Below are 12,698 nucleotides of genomic sequence, written 5' to 3' on the forward strand. Positions count from 1 at the left end.
CACAGGTCCATGAGCTCCTGCCATACTGAGGAAACTTGGAGAGAAAGTGAGGGGGGAGTAAAATATAGGGATTGATTTTTAGGCTTGAATCAGGAAGAGCAAAAGCCTGAGCTTCAGGGGAATGTACTGACCTTGCTGCAGAGCCCTTGGGATACTGTGAGCCCATGACTGTGGCGGTGACCTCTGGTCAGCCACAGTGGATAGTTCGAATTAGCCTTCCACCAGTACCTCAGTCCCTGAAGACTTGCCCACCAGTTAGTGTGCTGGGGATCTAAACCACCTTGAATCTGCTCTAGGTTTCCATGGCAATTACTTAAACTTCTAAGCATCCTTCCTTCAGACCTTTGGAAGAGAGCTATGCTCTCTGGTTTCCATGACAACCACTTAAACGTGTATCTCTGTCTAGCTCCGTTGGAAAAGAACCCCTAGAGATCATGCAAATGAACCGGCTGCTCTCCTTTTACTTTAAAAAGGATAAAATAAAAATAAAGTGACACACCTGCTTAGAAGTTTCAGATCTCTGTTCATAACAAAAAGGGTGAATGTGTCAAACTCCTGTTTGAGGCAGGTTTGCCATGTATCTTGACACCTAGAGTGCTCACCCGGGTTCTTGGGCTCACTCTGTCATCTTATGTAATTATCTACATTCGCCACATAATCTCCCTTCCCTCTGCCTGGTGGCTGAAGAGCAAGTTCAAGGCGGCTTTACCTTCCTAGTGCTTATTAAAGGAGGAAGGGAAGAACAGAGTGACTGACCTGCAGCCCTACCCACCCCATGGTGAACCACCATGGAAAGATGCTATGGAAAACAGGATCATCACCTCAGTTCATGGGCATCAACTGGTCTGGAGGTGGCCCAGGGTTCAGATGCAGACCCAAATGATATGAGAATCACACACCCATCACCCAGAAGTGACTCCACATCCTCTAGTGAAACTCACAGAATGGAGAACAGTCACTCAAAACTTCAGGACACTGGGCCAATCAAAAGGAAAGTGCTCAGAAGAAATTAAAAAAAAAAATGAGAGTCCTTCCCCTTCCTGGACACATTTCTGATCACCCCTCTGCGAGATATGCCCCTAACCTAGAGGTCCTAAGAGGTGGCTGAACAACCCTGACAACTGTAAACTGTTAATAAGACCTAGGCAGAACAAAATCCTTCTCTCTGTCTCTAAGCTATCAGCCAAGAGCTGCAGCCAGGATTGACCTTGGTCAGCTAAGAATTGGCTGTTAGCCCAGCTGAATACTGACTGTTAAAACCCAAACACCTGCGCTTAAAAAGTTTAAGCTGCTGTGGTCAGTATGGACCAATCTCCTTGCCAGACCAACCTTGCTCAGAAGTTACCCAATCATGTAGCTACTAGTTCCCCCCACCCCTACCCTAAGCACCATAAAAGCTTTGTCTAGCTGCTGCTCAAGCCTCTCAGTATGGATCCGCTGCATCGGTGAGGTCTGAGAGTCTGCGCTTAAGCCCAGATAAAGACTCTTTGCTTCTACATATGGTGGTGATGGTCTCCTGGTGGTCTTTGGGGACTCCTCGATCTAGGCATTACAGTGGCATTAGGCTAAGACAATCACCAACAAGCAGAATGTTCAAAATATGTTTGAAAACTGGGTACCATCATTTAAAATTTTGGGAGCTTTCAGTGCAAATAGAGCTTTCCTGCTTCTCTTGAAAAATCAGAAGATCTGTGTCGGAGTTCCACAGGACATGGCCTGTTGGATGGAACAGCACCTGCTCTAGCAGATGAAGTGTGACCTTGTACTGGCAAGACTTTTCTAAATTACAGATTCTTCTTCCTGACTCTTAGAAAACAGAATAGCCAGGCACAAGCTTTAATCCCAGTAATTGGGAGTCTGAGACAGAAGGATCCCAGGTTCAAAGACAGCCTCAGCAAGTAGTGAGACTCTCATTAACCTAGTGAAATCCTGTTTCCAAATAAAAATAAACTAAGGCTGGGGGTGTAGCTCAGACGTAGAATGCTTCTAGGTTTAATCCCCAGTGTCACTAAAAAACAGAAAAGAAAACAGAACTTGAGATAATAGGCAGAACACTCAAACAAACCCATTATCCTTTAACTCATATCCAAAGCCACAATGATTAAAAGAAAACTCTTATTTTGGAGGTGGGAGGTAGAAGATGAAGATTATTTTCCAACTTTCTCCCTCCAAGGCGCCCTGAGCCACCTTGGATGTAGCTGAGACTGACGATCAATGTAAGCCCGGAGGTGGGGGTGAGAATGTGCTGGTCAGTGGACTGAGGATTTCCTTCACTAATTTTCTGGTGGTACCTATCTCTGAAACCTGCAGAACGACCACTGATTGCTTCAAAGTGACGCAACCAGTTTGGTTCTATTGTTTAGCAGGTTCATACACCAACAAGTCATTTAGCCGAAAATATCTGTCAAAATAATTGTAGGATAAAATTTTCCAGTTGGCCACTGAAACTGTTAGGTCAACTGGATGAGCCCCATGTACAAGTCCAGAGTGGGAGTTTGATGCTCCTTCTCTTGTTTCCTTGACAACAAGTTTCTTAAACTCTTCACATGTTTTGTTTTGTTTTTACCTACAAGATGGAGGTAAATGTGCTTGCGTCCCTGAGTTTCTATTAAGCTCAAATAAGATTGTTAGAGAGGCCTTGGTATAGGGTAGAGATTTAATAAAAGTTTCTTCCAAATGAGATGGCTTTCCTCGTGTCACCTCTGGCCCCCAGGTGACTCTTTTTGTCTCTATTTAGAAAAGAAGGGAGAAAAATCTTACTTTTCATACCCACATCATTTTTACTTTTCAAACTAAACCCGGGAGCAAAAGAAGAAGAAAATAGGAGTCGTTGTTGGAAATTAATCAGGGACCTTTAAATTCAGCAGCCTGCTAGGAAATTGACTGATCATATTAAGAAACTTTGTTTTGTTTTTCTGTGTATATTTTTAGGGTGCACTATGGGAACAATGAATGTCAAACAAAAGATGAAAGACATGAGGAATGCTAGAAAAGATATCAAGACAAGAGGCCGAGCATTTCTTGCTTCCCCCCAAAGGCGTGCAGAATGTGATCAAACTATTTTCCATGTCTATAAAGGAGTCAAAGTATTTTCATTCTGTAAGAGGAAGAACTTGCTGGTGACTGGCGGGATGGATCGAGTAATTCGAGTCTGGAATCCTTACCTGCCTGGGTAAGTTGTCTTTGTTCCACCAAAGGACCATAGATATAGAAAAGCATTTGGAAACAGGACTGGGGATTCTCTCTTAGAAGAGTTTAAGAAAAGTTGGGCACAGTGGCACACACATGTAATCCCAGTACTTGGAGGCTGAGACAGCAGGATCAAAGGTTAGAGGCCAGTCTCAGCAACTTAGCAAGGTCTTGACATAAAAAGAGCTGGTGGTGTAGCTCAGAGGCAGAATGTCCCTGGGTTCACTCCTCAGTACCACAAAGAAAAAAAAAATAGTTTAAGAACCTCTGACTAAGCCGGGTGTGGTGGCACTCACTGGTAATCCCAGCATTTGGGAGGCTGAGAAAGGAGGATCATGGTTCACGGCCAACCTCAGCTACTTAGGTCCCTTGTAACTCAGTGAGACCCTGTTTCAAAATAAAAAATTGATTGGGCTGGGGTTGTAGCTCGGAGGTAGAATGCCTCTGGGTTCCATACCCAGTACCGCAAAAAAAAAAAAAAAAAAAAAAAAAAAAAAAAAACTCTGACTAACCTTTAAAGATTCATTTTTGAGCCGGGCATGGTGGTGCATGCTTGTAATCCCAGCATTCAGGAGGCTGAGCCCAGAGGATCACGGTTTGCAGACAGCCTCAGCTACTTGGTGAGGCCCTCTGCAACTCTGTGAGACCTGGTTTCAAAATAAAGAATAAAATAGGGCTGTGGGTGTAGCTCAGAGGTAGAATGCCCCTGGGTTTCATCCCCAGACCCACAAAAATGAATAAATAAATAAATAAAGATTAATTTTGGGGTATTCATATTTCATTTAAAATATAAATACCAGCCAGGTGTGGTGGTACATGTCTATAATCCCAGTACATGGGAGGCTGAGATAGGAGAATCACAGGTTCAAGGACAGTCTCAGCATGTAGTAAGACTCTTATCAACCTAGAGCAACCCTGTTTCCAAATAAGAAAGACAAATTGGGCTTGGGGTACAGCCCAAAGATAGAATGCTTCTGGGTTCAACCCCCAGTACCACAACAAGGAAAGTTGTTTTCCTCGTGGTTTTCTTTAATCAGATTGCTATCTTCCCTCCAATGAACCACACTTAGTCTCAGGGCCATTAGGGATTCTGATGTGCAATCAATGTGTTCTTAGTGCTTCTTATGCAGAGGGCCCCAAGTATACGCTCAGTTCTCTATGAGGGTTGTTTAGCTTCACCTGAATGAATGACTCTATCCAGGTGTGGCAGCGCATGCCTGTAATCCCAGCAACTCGGGAGGATGAGGCAGGAGGATCACAGGTGAGAGGCCAGCCTGCACAACTTAGTGAAACAAACGTAAGAAATTGGGGATTGTTCTGGGCACCCTGGAACTGGGATAGCCGGACAGTAAACAGAATAGCTATGAAGGTTCATTTTCATCATCCACTCAGTAGTGATCATCATACTCTTTAGAATCAGGGGCCTAACCTCTGTGGGAGGCCCCGTGGAGCAAGTGCTGGAGGATCGCTTTCTTGATAATAACAGTAGCTACTGTCTTATCGAGCACCTACTTTGTACCAGGTTCCGTACAACACATATATCATCCTTACATCAAACTCGCTTACAAATGAGGAGCCTGAAGCCCAGAGAAGTTAAGTGACTTCTTGGAAGTTACGGCAGCATTGGGGTTCAAAGGCAGCATTGGGGTTCAAAGGCAGGTTTGTCATTTGCACTGAGAAGTGGAGAAGATGGAAGGAGGGTAGGAGGCAGGAGTTGATTCTCCTGTATCAAGAGCAGAGATCCCAGGATGAGCAAGAGTCACAGAGGCTGTGCCGAGACTCTGGCCTCGCTGCTCTCCTAGGCACCCAGGGCCTGGAGAGACCTCGAGTGAGCCCTGCTCCCAGTACTGCAGGCAGGACGTCGGGCCTGATGATGCCCCTGTCACTCCTAGCCAGGCCACCTGGACCCAGAGCTGCGGCCTTGTTTCCCTCACCTCTAGTGATAAGAACAAGAGGACCCACCTCCTAGAGTAGCAATGAAGATTTAAAATAATCTGCATAAAGCACTCATCATAAAGTCAGATACATGATAAGAAAAGGAAGTTGTTTTCTACCACTTTTATCATCCTAGACCCCCAGTCACTTACTGTCTTGGTTATAAAAAAGGACACATGCTCTCCCTTGGCCTCGGCTCTGCCTCTCTTCTCCCCACCTCCTCACATTCCCTGAGACCCTGCAAGGCACTGGGATCCCACAGCCCTCCTTAAAATAAACTTACACCACGAAGCCCTTCTCCGAGACCTTAATACCGTTCTCTCCAGCCTGCTTAAAGCCACAGCTCACCAGGGAACCCATCCCTACCCTGCCGTGGGCTCTTCCTGGCACGCACCTTTTATGGTGCCATTGCGAATAGTTGCAGAAACAAAGCCCGAGGCTTTCTTTTACCCCGAGTCCTTTTGCTGTAACTGAGTATTTTTTGCCTCAGTCCTTGTATTGTACAAGATTTATACTTGTGTAATTTCAGAGCAAAACAGAACCCTCCTCCAGGCTGAAAAGAACTGCCAGATCTGGGCCAAGTTTAGTTTTGCATTCTTACTTAGGAATAGCAGACAGGACTGCTTTGCATTCATCTGTTCTTTCTTCATTCTAGAAAACCAACAGGTATGCTGAAAAGCCACACGGCTCCGGTGAGCTACATCCACATATCTTCCGAGGATAACAAGATATTTTCCATGTCCGCCGACAACACCATTAAGGTTTTCCTCTTCTACATTTGAATGCATGCAACCTCTAAGCCAGTTTCAGACAGGGGAGCGTTTCCCTCGCTGATGCCTTCCCCCTCTTTGACAGCTTGGAGGCCTCTGCCCCCGTGTGTGCACACGTGGTATTCACACGTGTGAGTTTGCTTTGGCACAGGGACTATGCGGGCAATTGAATGCTTAGGGAGAGCTCTAAGTGCTCCTGGTGTGTGAGTCGACCTTTAAGCATTTAGGCCCCTGCTTGCACAGTGTACAAATATCCCCTGTGTGTTTGGAGGATGGGGAAAGAAAGCCGGGGAGGAAACAGGATCCTCAGGGAGGCAGCCGCCCTGGCCCCCAGTGGTTCTCTTCTTGTGCAATACACACAGGGCCTTGACCTTGGACTTCCAGCCTCCAGAACCGTGAGAAAATAAATTTCTGCTGGTTAAGCCACCCTGCAGAAATGCTGTTATGGCAGCCCTCATAAACTAACAGGAGAGAGTTGCCTGCTCTGTGATTAACAAGGACCAGGCCTGACTCATTGAGTCATTTAACAAATCTCCTGAGTGTCTACCATGTGCCAAGCAGCATTCCAGGGAAAGAGATACTGTGAAGAAAGGGGTCAAAATCCCCTGCTTTTGTATAGGTTATAATCTGGGACTCGGGGAAAGGCATGCAGAAAATAAGGTATAGAAATGGATATTAATATGGTAGGTGGTAACAGGTGCTACAGAGAACAGTACACCGGCAGTGGGAAGGAGAGAGCCAGGAATATTCGGTTTCTGTTTCCTACGGGTTGGTTAGGAATGCCCACACTAAGGTGATGTTTAAGACCAGCTCTGACAGGAGCAAAGGGGTGAGCCATGCATTTATCTGCAAAAAGAGTAGTGCAGGCAGAGAACACAGCAGGTGTGAAGGCCCTGAGAGGGGAGCCAAGTAGGAGTTGAGATAGTGAGATTGCGGAGGAAATAGGAAGGCTTGAGGGAGGGGGCCTCGGAGGGCCACACAGGCCTGGGCAGGGCTTCAGCTTGTTGTCATTTGCTCTTGTTTCTCAAGGTGTAGGGCATAAGGGAGGCATCACTTCCATTTAACAGGCATTTCATGCTGCTGTGTTGCTCATAAAGGACAGAGCAGCCAAAGATGAGGCCGGGAAATAGGTCTGGAGGTTTGGGGAACAGCCTAAATGAGAGATGTGCTAGGTGCGGCAGGTGGCCACAGTGGAGCTGGGGAGAAGTAATTTGGTTCTGCATGCACACAGCAACAAGCCCTCATTCATAGTTACAAGCTTTAAAAAGTCCTGGAATCTGGATTTTTTTTTTTTCTCAGTGCTGGGAATTGAACCCAGGACCTCGTGCATACTAGGCAAGTACCCCACCACTTGGCAACACCACCAGCCCGAGATTTCTTTTCATAAGAATAGGCCAGATTCATTTGGTAGTGGAACATAACCAAAATGAACTTGATTATTTAATTCTTTGTCCCACTTGGAGGGAATGTGTCTGATTATGGGGAGTTGCCACCAGGGTCCATTGTGAGCGCCAAGTTTTACATAGTCTTTAAAAAGACAAAACCATCTGAACTTCAAAATCCATCTAGCCCAAAGAGGGACTGAAGACAGGTAACTGAGCTTAGAGATAAGAGGATTTGGTGATGTATTTGAGAAGGTTCTAAAAATAAAAGAGAAAAACCAAAAGCATTATGTTCTGAAACACAGGTGACACATTTAATAGAGTGCTTAGAGAGAAATTTATAGGCATAAATAAAATAATTTTTTTTGAGCCGCAGCGCGGATTGCCTGGAGCGGCCGCGCGGAGTGGCCAGAGCCGCGGAGTGGAGCGGCTGGAGCGGCCGGAGCGGAGCGGCCAGAACAGCTGAGCGGAGCGGCCAGAGCAGCCGAGCAGAGCGGCCAGAACAGCCGGAGCGGAGCGGCCAGAACAGTCGGAGCAGCCAGAGTCGCGTTGCGGAACGGCCGGAGCGGCCGGAGTGGCCAGACCCGCGGTGCAGAGCAGCCAGAGCCGGGCGCAGAGCGGCCGGAGTGGAGCGGCCTACATCTCCCCTAGCAGCACCAGGCTCCAGAGAGGAGGGAGACTCAAAACAGAGCTCAAATCCAGAGAGGAGGTACTTTGGCCTCGCGGCCTAGGACGCAGAAGCAGCGTCTTACTGCTGGCGGCAGTGGTGAGTTCACCGGACGGCCCTAGACCAATCCATTCAACCAGCCACCAGGAGCCTGAGAGGAGCGGTTGACAGCGAGCTGAGGTGAGCAGGTGCTGAACAGCCGGGCGGCAGTCAGCAGTTTTGTTGGTGCAGGGAACATCTAAAGCTCCCAAGGGCCGAGCACAGCACAACTGGCAGGGACTCAGAGCGGAGTTCAAAACCAGAGAAGAAATACGCCGCATCACGGCCAAGGGCGTGGCAGTGGTGCCATATTGCCAGTGGCGGCAGCAGCGAATCCACCAAGTTCACTACAGCTCCATCAGCGCACTCAATAACCGTGAGTCAAATTGTGACCCCTAGGGAAGAAATCCCAGTACTGCGCTCCCAGGGACTTGCGCAGATAGTCTCCCTGGGTCGGAGATTTTAGCAGTGCAGCCCAGGGGGGGAGTGGCAGTGGCAGAGATATCATACCATAGTCACAACTCCCCACTGGAGAACGCCCAACTTGGCACTCCCCACGGTCTAAGCAGCCTTGATTGACTCCCTGGGTCTGAGACTTTGTGATACAAACCAGTTAAGGAGTAGTGGTGACTGAGATACCACAGACACGAGATCCAGAGCATCTTAAGTGAACTCGTAGTGACTCGGGGAAGAACCCAGAGAAGGCACAAACTTCCAAAATCATGGGAAAGAGAAATAACAATGGAGCAGTGAATGCCAACAACCCCACAACATCAGAATCTGATAACACAGAAATCCAAAGATCTCTAGAAGATCAAATTAGGAAAATAACTTTAGAAATAATAGAGGACTTTCGAAAAGAATTTAGAGAGAGTCAAAAAGAGATAAAGGATGCAATTAATGAAGTAAAGGCCTCAATCCAAAGTATAAACAACAGATTAGACCACATGGAGAATAGAATCTCGCTCCTTGAAGATGATCATTCTAAAAATGAACGCATAGTTTCTAATTTAGAAAAAAAAACCCGACAGCAGGAATCTGACATTGAAGAAATATGGGCCCATTTCAAGAGAGCTAACCTAAGAATAATTGGAATAGAGGAGGGAAAAGAAGGTGAAACCAAAGGGATCAACAATCTCTTCAAGGAAGTAATAGCAGAAAATTTTCCAAACATAGAGCAAGAGGTCGATACACAGATCCAGGAAACTTATAGAACTCCCTTTAGACAGGATCAGAGAAGAGGATCCCCACGCCACATAATTGTCAAAATGACTAATGTGGAAGCCAAGGAGAGAATCTTAAAGGCAACAAAAACAAAAGGCCACGTGACATACAGAGGCAAACCAATTAGAATCACTCCAGACTTCCCAAACCAAGTTATGAAAGCCAGAAGGGCTTGGAGTAACATATTCCAAACTCTGAAAGAAAACAACTTCCAGCCAAAAATTTCCTACCCAGCAAAACTATCCATCAAATTAGATGGGGAAATAAGAAGCTTCCATGACAAACAGCAACTGAAGGAATTTATGTCTTCAAAACCAGCGCTAGAGAAAATACTCAAGGAGATTAACTGCAAAGAGGAAATGGGTAATACACGCCAGAACCAAAGAAACAAGAATTCCCATCCAGCAGACAACTAAGCAAAGAAGAATAAACAGTATCTTAAACAGAAATAAGATCTTAACATGTTGGGAATTAAAAATTATCTCTCTATAATCACACTTAATGTAAACGGCCTCAACTCCCCAATAAAAAGACATAAAGTGGCAAAATGGATTAAAAGCCAGAATCCATCCATCTGCTGCTTACAAGAAACACACCTTACAAGTAAAGATAGGAACAAACTCAAGGTAAAGGGCTGGAGCAAGGTAATCCATGCTAATGGTACTCGAAGACAAGCAGGAGTAGCAACTATGATATCAGACAAGTTAGACTTCAAACCCAAACTTATTAGAAGAGACAAAGAAGGTCACATCTTACTGGTAAAAGGAATAGTCCAGCAAGAGGAAATAACAATAATCAACATCTATGCCCCAAACATAGGGGCAGCTACTTTCATAAATCAAACTCTTTGTGATATGAAGTCACACATAAATCCCAACACAATAATACTGGGAGACTTCAACACACCTCTCACAATACTAGACCGATCTTCCAGACAAAGGGTCAGTAAAGATGTCTCAGAACTAAAGAACACCATTAACCAAATGGACCTGTTGGACTCATATAGAATATTTCACCCAACTACAGCAGAGTTTACATTTTTCTCAGCTGCTCATGGAACCTTCTCCAAAATAGATCACATCCTGGGACACAAAATGAGCACTAGCAAATTTAAAAAATGTTACATACTTCCCTGTGTCATTTCAGACCATAATGGAATGAAACTAGAAATCAACTATAAGAAGACTCAGAGAAACAACATAAACATGTGGAGACTGAACACCACACTTCTGAATGAAGAATGGGTCATAGAAGATGTAAGAGGTGAAATCAAGAAATTTCTAGAAACAAATGAAAATAAAGAAACAACATATCAAAACCTCTGGGACACTTTGAAGGCAGTATTAAGAGGAAAATTTATAGCACTGAGTGCTCACATAAGAAAAACAGAAAATCTTCAAATAAATAGCCTTATGACACACCTCAAAGCCCTTGAAAAGCAGGAACAATTGAACCCCAAAGCCAGCAGAAGACGGGAAATTATTAAAATTAGAGCAGAAATTAACGAAATAGAGAATAAAAAAACAATACAGAAAATCAACAAAACTAAAAGCTGGTTTCTTGAAAAAATTAACAAGATTGATAAACCATTAGCCAACCTAACTAAAAAAAAGAGAGAATCAACCCAAATTATGAAGATAAGGGATGAAAAAGGAGACATTACTACTGACAGCGTAGAAATCCAGAGGATTATCAGAAACTACTTTGAAAAACTATACTCCAACAAAATGGAAAACCTGGAGGAAATCGACAACTTCCTAGATAAATACAACCTTCCTAAACTGAGTCAAGAAGATATAGAACACTTAAACCAACCAATAACAATTAAAGAGATTGAAACAGCAATAAAGAGCTTACCATCAAAGAAAAGCCCAGGACCAGATGGTTTCCCAAGTGAATTCTATAAAACCTTTATAGGAGAACTAATCCCAATACTACTCAAACTATTTCGGGAAATAGAAAAAACCGGGACTCTCCCAAATACATTCTATGAAGCCAACATCACACTAATACCCAAACCGAATAAAGACAGTTCAAGGAAGGAAAACTACAGGCCTATATCTCTGATGAACTTGGATGCAAAACTATTAAACAAAATACTAGCAACACGCATTCAAAACCACATCAAGAAAATCATTCACCATGACCAGGTAGGGTTCATCCCAGGGATGCAAGGCTGGTTCAATATACGAAAATCAATCCATGTAATTCATCATATAAACAGAATCAAAGACAAAAACCACATGATCATCTCAATAGATGCTGAAAAAGCATTTGATAAAATTCAACATCCATTTATGATAAAAACACTGCAGAGAATTGGAATAGAAGGAACATATCTCAACATTATTAAGGCAATCTACAATAAGCCCACTGCCAACATCATATTAAATGGGGAAAAACTTCAAGAATTCCCCCTAAAAACTGGAACGAGACAAGGATGTCCACTATCACCACTTCTCTTCAATATAGTACTAGAGACTCTAGCCAGAGCAATAAGGCAAGAAAAGGAAATCAAAGGAGTACAAATAGGAAAAGAAGAACTCAAGCTTTCACTATTTGCAGATGACATGATACTATACTTAGAAAACCCAACAAACTCAACCAAAAGGCTTATAGAACTGATCAACAAATTCAGCAAGGTATCTGGATACAAAATCAATCTTAAAAAATCAGAAGCTTTCCTGTACACTAACCATAAATCCACTGAAAAAGAAATTCAGAAAACACTTCCACTCAGGATCTCCCACAAAAAAATAAAATACCTAGGAATAAACTTGACCAAGGAGGTAAAAGATCTCTACAAAGAAAATTATAAAACACTGAAAAAAGAAATCGAAGAAGATCTTAGAAGATGGAAAGACCTTCCATGTTCATGGATTGGCAGAATAAATATTATTAAAATGGCCATACTCCCAAAACTGATCTACAGATTTAATGCAATGCCCATTAAACTACCAAGATCATTCCTCACAGACATAGAAAAATCAGTCCTTAAATTTATCTGGAATAACAAAAAGCCCAGAATAGCCAAGGTAGTTCTCAGCAACAAAAACCACGCAGGAGGAATCACAATACCTGACTTTAAACTATACTACAAAGCCATTGTAATAAAAACAGCATGGTACTGGCAAAAGAACAGATATATAGACCAATGGAGCAGAATAGAAGACCCAGAAACAAGTCCACACACTTTCAGCCAATTGATTTTTGACAAAGGGGCCAAAAACATACACTGGAAAAAAGATAGCCTCTTTAACAAATGGTGTTGGCAAAACTGGTTAACCATATGCAGAAAATTGGATGTTAATCCCACTTTTTCACCCTGTACAAAAGTCAACTCACGATGGATCAAAGACTTGGAAATTAAACCAGAGACTTTGAAGCTCCTTGAAGAGGGCATAGGTCCAACACTACAACACATAGGCACAGACAAACATTTCCTCAACAAGACCCCAAAAGCACAACAAATTAAAAGGAGAATCAATACAT

At 43.8% G+C, this 12,698-nt stretch overlaps 1 protein-coding gene across 1 annotated transcript in view; it reads left to right on the forward strand.

The window, feature by feature from the left end:
• Positions 1-12,698, forward strand: part of LOC308258810 (cilia- and flagella-associated protein 337-like) — a gene marked incomplete at both ends in the record, with an annotated part of 68,947 nt that overhangs the window by 12,072 nt on the left and 44,177 nt on the right. The window contains 2 exons of the mRNA XM_080689435.1: positions 2,932-3,172; positions 5,780-5,885. Of these exons, the coding sequence (XP_080545561.1) occupies positions 2,932-3,172; positions 5,780-5,885 (347 nt within the window). The remainder of the gene's footprint in view (positions 1-2,931; positions 3,173-5,779; positions 5,886-12,698) is intronic.

This window comes from Muscardinus avellanarius (genome assembly GCF_963383645.1).
Source record: "Muscardinus avellanarius genome assembly, chromosome: 2".
Lineage (NCBI taxonomy): Eukaryota > Metazoa > Chordata > Mammalia > Rodentia > Gliridae > Muscardinus > Muscardinus avellanarius.